The sequence below is a fragment of the Nanorana parkeri genome, unplaced genomic scaffold (assembly GCF_000935625.1).
Source record: "Nanorana parkeri isolate BGI_ZX_2015 unplaced genomic scaffold, ASM93562v1 scaffold257, whole genome shotgun sequence".
Lineage (NCBI taxonomy): Eukaryota > Metazoa > Chordata > Amphibia > Anura > Dicroglossidae > Nanorana > Nanorana parkeri.
The window spans coordinates 963,417-971,901 of NW_017306525.1; the positions used below are offsets into that span (position 1 = coordinate 963,417).

The following is an 8,485-nucleotide window of genomic DNA, read 5'->3' on the forward strand; positions in this document are numbered from 1 at the left end:
TGCAGCCTCACACTCATTCCTAAAATAAAGAAAAAAAAAGTTATTATAAGAAACCTGACTGTAGGTTCTCAGAGCTCACTTTAGTCAAATCCTTAAATTGGCACAAAAGAAACAGTGCAGTGCATGTTGAGATTTATGCTTACCAGGTTCAGTATTTTCAGTTATCATGAGTACACCTATATCATAATTGCTACAGAAAGTGCTTTGATTCCTGATTAGAACCATAATATTTCACTTTATTAATATATACATGTTTGCACACCAACAATTACATAATCAATTGACCATACCAAAAAAAAAAATCAATGGCATGGCATCAAATCCCTTATAGTATTTACAGTTGTAGTGTGCTTATGAATTAATTATTGATACCATATATATTTGGCTATATGATATGAGAGTCAGGATCCCATAAGAAATTAGATGTGGTACCTTCTGGTATGAAAGATACAATAAAGGTTTACCGGAACATTGCCTGTGAAGCCAGTTGTTTTTGAAGGAAAACATGGCACGGGGGACATGCAAGCCTGTATGAAAATTAATGTTGGTTAAGAATTCCTGCAACGTGAAGCTACTGTCCTCTGCTCCATTTCTCCAAGTGGTAAATAGAGTCAACGCTGGTTGATAATGACTGGGGAGTCCATGATAGATTTCACCGCAGATGTAAAGTGAGAACAATTATGACAACTGCCCCTATCAACAAGAAAAAGGGGACCCAGGTCTTCAGGAAGCCTCCGACACTAGAAGTAAACAAAGTATTTAAAATGAACATTACAGTATGTGATATATATATATATATAAAAACATAGCAATCACATCGCTACCCTTCAGAGACCATTAATCTAGACGTACACAGATGAATATACAAAGACTTAAGCAGTTGAACACAAACTCACCTAACATATTTACTGTAAAACAAGCTCCGAATACAGAGTTTCACCATATTCCAGTTCGTGTTATTGTACTTCATAAGGTTCAATGCCATAGCCACATGGGAATGACAGTTGTCACAGCATAAATTGTGCTAGAACAGGAAAGAGAAAGAAATTTATATGCAGAACATGAATGGCAAATCTACAGAGGTGCAAGTATACCATAATAACTAAATTGTTTTTCTAAAGCTGCCAAGATATGACCCCTTGGCAGCTGTAATATATATATACATATACATACACACATACATATACACACATACATACATATACATATACACATACATACATACACACACACACATTATATATATATATATATCTTGCAATGTAATAGCAACAAAAAAAAATGTTTTTCTTTCAATACATTAAAAAGGGACACGGGATGTCATTCAAGTACATAGGGCTATGCTGTTGCCTTCAGGATACAGAACAAAGCTGTAAGAACAGTCTAGTATAATCCCTTCCACTGCCATTATGCCCCAGTTTTGAAGAAAGCAATTGTAGGAGTGGAACATAAAAATAGAGGGAAGGCACCAGTGTCCCTTAAAGGAGAACTATGAGGTGAGTACTTTTCACTCGCCTCATAGTTCTAGCCGACCTGTGACAATGAGACTGTGACAATGAGACTGTCACAAGTCGGCTCAGTAGATCGGGAAGGGAGCGAACACATACCGGTGTTCGCTCACTTCTCAATCCTGTCACGGCTCTCTGCCGTGACAGGGGAGGGGCTGGATTCCCCCCTCCCCGCTCCGATCCTCCAACGCTGACTGGCAGAACGGACGGGGGAGGGGATGGGGCGGGTAAAGCTGGCTCTGCCTCTAGATAGGCAGAGCCAGCTGTCACTCACGCAGCTGGGTGGATCCAGACATTGTCGGGATCCGCTTCAGGTGCGGCGTCTCAGTATACCGCGAGCTACAGCTACTGAGCTTAGGGTGACGGGAGGATGCTAGTTTGTGTCCTCCCGTTACCCTAAAGGAGAACTATGGGGAAAAGCCCTAACACCATAGTTCTCCTTAAATGTGCTTCAACAAAAGGATTTGATGGCAAGTAAAAAAAAATAGGATTTTTGTACTCAATCTAAAATCCCTCTCTGCGTTTATTGAAGGACACAGTGATGAAGATCGAAGATTTGGAACCACAGGCTATTGCATCACCTGCAGGAGGAGAAGTTATGTATTCCTGAATCCTGCTGCACTCCTTACCGGGTATCCCTGTCAGCATGGGGTGCTTGAAGTGACAATCCTTTTCTCTCCATTCATTCAAGGCCACAGGGAACAGATCTAGGATCATATACCGTACAAGTAAAATCTCCATCTGCAGGAGAAGGATGCTAGGTACAAACAAAAGACAGCCTAGGGGCGGCCTCTACTGATGGCCAACCCATCACCTGCTGATCTAGTCTCCAGTAAGTAACGAACAGTAAGGAGTACACTCCCACACACGAAGAGGGTGGGTGCTGTGTCCTTCAATGAACACAGAAAAAAGGATTTCCCCCGGCGACACAATGCCAAAACCAGGGTCAGAACTTTGGTGAACACCCATTGAGCTGAAGCTAGACCAAAGGGGAGGGCCACAAATTGGAAATGTTCCTCCCACACTGTGAACCAAAGACAACGCTGGTGAGAGCGACAGATTGGGACATGCAGATACTTAATGTCGACAGAGGCAAGAAAATCCACCTGATGCAGGGGACAGCACCACGTACTGAAGCAACTCTATACAGAATTTGCAAACTCGCACAAAGATGTTCAGGCACTTGAGATGCAATATAGGCCAAACGCCCTTTTTCTTGGGAACCATGAAGAGATTGAACCTTTCTGAGGGTGGAACAGGAACAATCACTCCCTGGGACAAAAGGTCAGCTGTCACTTGATGCAGATTTGCAAGAAGCTGAGGAGAAAGCTGTGCGTTTGACGGAAAAATTGTGTTCCTGGACAAGACAAACTCTATTTTGTAACCCAAAGCAACCAGATCTCCACCCTCGTGTCTGAGATGAGAGATAACCAAAATATCCACAAAGTGTCGAAGCCGACCCTCCACCCTGAGAAACGGGTGGGGGGCTGACCCCCATGCAGACGGGGGCTTTGTGGCGGGCTTGGGAAGTCTTGGACTGCCAGGGAAGCCTGGCGGACAAGGAGGCATGGAGCATGGAAGATTGGTTACCCTTTTCCGTGGAGGTCCGAAAAGAACGGATGCACAAATCCGAGGAGTTCCGTATGCTCCTTAAAAATGACAGCTGCCTCCTAACAAGTTTGATACCAAAGGACCCGCATTTAGCGCCACATTGCAGACATATTTCATACCTTGCACCAGTTGTCCCGTCAATTCAACACAGGCTGGAGAAACCTGCTCATTACCGAGACATTGTTGCAACAGCTTCGCCCATTCCCTTAAAGGTTTGAGAAATCAGAGTACTCCTGAAGCCAGGCAAAAAACTGGAGAGTAGATCAGCAGGTGGGGGGTTGGCCACCAGCAGAGGCCGCCCTTAGGCTGTCTTTGGTTTGTTTCTAGCGTCCTTTTCCCACAGGTGGTGCAATACAATGTGGTTCCAGAGCTTCGATCTTTGTCACGGTGTTCTTCAAAGAACGGAAAAGAAATCCCATTTGTTTAATGGTACATTAAGGGACAACAAGATATAATTCAGGTATGTAGGGATGCCAAAAGCAGTGCAACACAGCAAACACACTAACCGGCCCACTTGAACAACAGGGCAAAATCAGGGGCTTAATGCAGCTCATAGAGCCGCCAGTAGAACCTTACGACTGAAGCTGGCATCAGAGGACACATGAACATCCACATAGTAAAACTTCATCAAAGTATGAACAAAAGGCCTTGCAAATCTGATAAACAGATTCCCGATGCTGAAAAGCCCTTGAAGCAATAATTGATTGATGAGCTGTCAAATCCACCTGGAAATAGGGGAACAAGAGGCAGGTTGTGCCCTATGGGGACCCTTAGGAACGACAAAAATGTCTGTATCTAAAAGAAGCTGTAGATGAAAGATACCCTTGAACAATGCTTACCACACCCAGACAGTGGAGGGAATCTCCTTGGGATGTTGTGGAGTAGGAAAATAAAAGGCCAAGATCATATTAACTAAAAAAAACTTCTGCGCTAAGTAAACATGCAAATGTTAATGGGCGTTTATTTACTTATATTGAAGGTTCATGTAACCGATTTACGGGAGCAGCTGTAGTTAATATAAGCAGCGCTATAAACCCAAAATATATCTTCAAACAAAAATGTGTATAAAACAAAATGACAAATATATACAGTGCAAAGTTCTATGTGACTCAATTACAGCAGTCAACATTTTTTTGGGGGGCGGGGGTTTACGAAAGAAGAAACATCCTTAGAACAGAAACACAAACAGTTCATCTTGAAAGCATAACGATTTTGTCTTGAACACAATAATTTTTTGTATAACGGGCCATTTTTGAGACAAATAAACGGAGTTGTAATGGCCGTAAAATTTGCGCCCAGTGTGGCTAATGCCTTTAAGGGAAAGTGGGAAAAACAGGAAGTTTTTAAAGAGATCCCTAAACACTTGAAACTTTATACAAGATTCATAGATGATATTGTAATGATTTGGGAAGGGGATGAGGAATCAATAAACTACCTACAGAAATTAAACAGCAATGATAAAAACATTAGACCAGCATGGCATTATTATAAGGAATCGGTGAACTTTTTAGATGCAACAATACAGAAAACCGCAAAAAAAAAAAAAAAGGGTGTATGTATGTGTGGGTATACTAAGATACTAGATCTTGTTTTCTCTCACCTATGCACACCTTGCACACACATACATACTTTAAAGAAACAGATGAAAACAGCTACATCCCTATCTCAAGTTGTCATGACCCAAGTGGTCATCACCCGGCATGGTTGAATATACCTAGGGGACAGTTTTTGAGGTTAAGAAAATTGTAAAAAAGAGAATAAGATTACTGGGAACAATCAGAGAAATTGGCAAAAAGGTTTTTGGAAAAGGGATAGAAGGAAGAATATTTTGAGACAGAACTACATAAAATTATTAAACATAAGGAGAGATCATTTATAAAAAAACAAAATAAAAATATGGAATTTGCGATTATACTAGATTATAATGTTAAATATAAAGGTCATGAAAGTCAACAGAAAATAATGGAATATTCTGCGGAGAAAAAAAGTCCTTGGGAAAAAAAAAAATGGCTACTAAACCGAAGTTTTAAAAAGCCCCGATCATAACAAATAAACTGGTACATAATGCTATCGCTCCCACTAAAATATAAAGAGATGAGACTTTTTAAAATACAAGGGTTCTATGCCTGCAAGCGGTGTTACACTTGCAAAGAAGAGAGGAAAAATGTTCAAGATAAAAAGTAAAGGTCTAACAGAAAAAAAATTAAAGATCTTATATCATGTCATTCTATAGGGGTAGTATACATGCTGGAATGCCCCTTACAGTATGTAGAGAGGACCAAGAGCAGTTTATCTGAAAGATTACACAAACATATTTATAATATAAAGATATATAATATAGGATATAAAAATCAAGTCTCAAAGCATTTTTTAAAATATCATAGGAAGGATCCAAGAGGATTGGTGTTTTGGGGTATTATAAAAACAAAACCGCATTGGAGGGGCAGCAATATTTTAAAAGGATCCATTCAAGAAAGAATCGTTCTGGATACCGTATATACTCGAGTATAAGCCGAGATTTTCAGCCCATTTTTTTGGGTGAAAAGTGCCCCCCTCGGCTTATATTCGGGACGGCTTATACTCGAGTCAGCGCCAGCGCGTCTTCTTGCTTACCTCGCCGAGCGTCGCGTCACTGCTGCTCCGGTGTGCGGCGCTCCGAGCGGGGTCATCTGGCAGTCTCCGGCCACCTAAATTAGGACCCGGAGACTGCCAGATGACCCCGCTCGGAGCGCCGCACACCGGAGCAGCAGTGACGCGACGCTCGGCGAGGTAAGCAAGAAGACGCGCTGGCGCTGACTCGAGTATAAGCCGTCCCGAATATAAGCCGAGGGGGGGAAATGAGGCAGCTACTGGTAGATAGATACCAATAAAATTACATTAATATTTATTTAAAAGAAAAATAACCTAGCTCTGTAAGTGGAAAAGGGGGTGCAGGGCTACATATCATGTACTACGGATCATTTAACCCATTCATGTTAGCAGAGGATCATTGTAAATGTATTGTCTGCACTGTATTAGCAGTATATACTCTATATAGAGTATATACTGCTAATACAGTGCAGACAATACATTTACAATGATCCTCTGCTAACATGAATGGGTTAAATGATCCGTAGTACATGATATGTAGCCCTGCACCCCCTTTTCCACTTACAGAGCTAGGTTATTTTTCTTTTAAATAAATATTAATGTAATTTTATTGGTATCTATCTACCAGTAGCTGCCTCATTTCCCCCCCTCGGCTTATATTCGGGTCAATACTTTTTCCCAGTTTTTTGGGGTAAAAGTAGGTACCTCGGCTTATATTCGGGTCAATACTTTTTCCCAGTTTTTTGGGGTAAAAGTAGGTACCTCGGCTTATATTCGGGTCAATACTTTTTCCCAGTTTTTTGGGGTAAAAGTAGGTACCTCGGCTTATATTCGGGTCAATACTTTTTCCCAGTTTTTTGGGGTAAAAGTAGGTACCTCGGCTTATATTCGGGACGGCTTATACTCGAGTATATACGGTATATAAAGCAAATACATTAGCACCCAAAGTCGTTTAAATGTAGAATTTGATCTGAATTGTTTTATTAGTGATTGTTAACCTTTAGATTGTAGTTTCTACTGATTTTAAATATTCATAACTTATGTGACATACATTAGGATTTATAGGGAGAGTGAATTGATTTATTAGAGATATATTATCTTTATCGAGATATTTATAGACGATATATTATTGTGAGGTTTTTTTATTAAGATATTTACAGATATATACTGAATGGGATCAGCCTGAAGGCTAATGTGTATATTTATGTCAATATCTCCTATTGGATCGTGTTTGCCAGCCCTTCTGCTGTATTGATCATTCTGGTCTCCTTAATTTTTATTTTCGGTTTATTGTATTATTGTACCAAAACACTTAATAAAATCTAATTAATTTAAAAAAAAAAAAAAAGATAATTTACAGATATAGCTAAGTAGTGAAATATAAATTGTCTGGATATATTAAAAAATATTGATATAAGAAACACCATTCAAGTTAAAAACCTTTTTGGACTTTTAAGATGTAACCTCCCTGGGCAATCTTTTTAATACAGATACAGGCAGTCCCCGAGTTACAAACATCTGACTTGCATACGACCCCCTACTTACAAACGGAGGCTATTACTGTACAGCAGGGGGTCCCAGGCTGCAGCCAAAGTGTACCGCGCAGTATTTCAGTCGTTGTAATGCTACCGCGCTCGTGCCAACGAGAAGTGCCGGTCTTTTTGGGTCTGGTTCGTAGTACTGTATGTACATTACAGGAAGTTGGCTCGTTAGATGTGCAGACGAGGGGTGCCCACCTCTTCCGGGTCACTGAGGTTTTTACTGCTGACTGTATCCTCATTAGGAAGATTTAATCTCACTTCCTGTCTTTGAGACAACAGGAAGTGAGAGGAAATCTATCCCTAGGAAGTGAAATTCACTCCTCTAAGAGTTATCACGGGAAAAAGGTGTCTCCACTGAAGCTTTATCACCAATCCTTGTTTCCAATTTTCGAAATCCAATTGTCACAGAATGAGGTGAAATCTTTTGAACAGGGGGGACACACAGCACAACAAATGTTACAGGGGGTTAACCCTTCCCTATGGTATCCAAAACAATCTCCTTGACCTGTTTCAGTCTGGCTTTCGTCCACAATACCCCACAGAAACTGCCCTTCTAAAAAAACATACTAATGATCTACTAACTGCTAAAACCAACGGTCACTACTCTGTTCTCATACTTTTAGACCTTTCTGCACCTTTGACACAGTTGATCACCCGCTTCTCCCTAATGAACTTGGCCTCCAAGACTCTGCTTTCTCATGGTTCAACCACCAACCTATCTCAGGGTCACTTACAATTCTACCTCCTCCTCTTCCCATGAGGGTCCCCCAAGGGTCTGTCCTTGGGCCCCCTTCTATTCTCCATCTACACTTCTTCCCTGGGTCAATTGATAGCTTCCTATGGGTTCCAAAACTATCTTTATTTTGGGTGATGACACCCAAATCTATCTCTCCATTCCTCAGCTCACCCCTTCTGTCTCTTCGCATATCACTAATCTATTCACTGACATCTCAGCATGGATGTCACACCACTTCCTCAAACTGTCCAAAACTGAGCTTATAATATTCACTCTGTGTTCACTACCCCGACTTCTCCATCACAATCAACAGCACTTCAATCAACCGACTCTGAGATCTCCTTTCAGCCCCACATCCAATCACTATTTAAATCTTTCTGCCTCAACCGCTATAACATTTCTAAACTTCGCCGTTTTTTTAACAAACAAAACCACAAAGCTAATTCACTCCCTTGTAATAACCCCATTGTACTGAAATTGTATTGTATCTATACTGCGCC

The 8,485-nt window shown here is 40.9% G+C and overlaps 1 protein-coding gene across 1 annotated transcript in view; it reads right to left on the reverse strand.

Moving 5' to 3' along the window:
- Positions 1 to 200: 200 nt before the first annotated feature.
- TMEM222 (transmembrane protein 222) overlaps positions 201 to 8,485 on the reverse strand; it is a 20,813-nt gene continuing 12,528 nt past the window's right edge. The window contains exons 6-7 of the mRNA XM_018556897.1: positions 897 to 1,024; positions 201 to 740 (exon numbers count right to left, since the gene is read on the reverse strand). Coding sequence (XP_018412399.1) covers positions 653 to 740; positions 897 to 1,024 — 216 coding nt within the window. The 3' untranslated portion in view covers positions 201 to 652. The remainder of the gene's footprint in view (positions 741 to 896; positions 1,025 to 8,485) is intronic.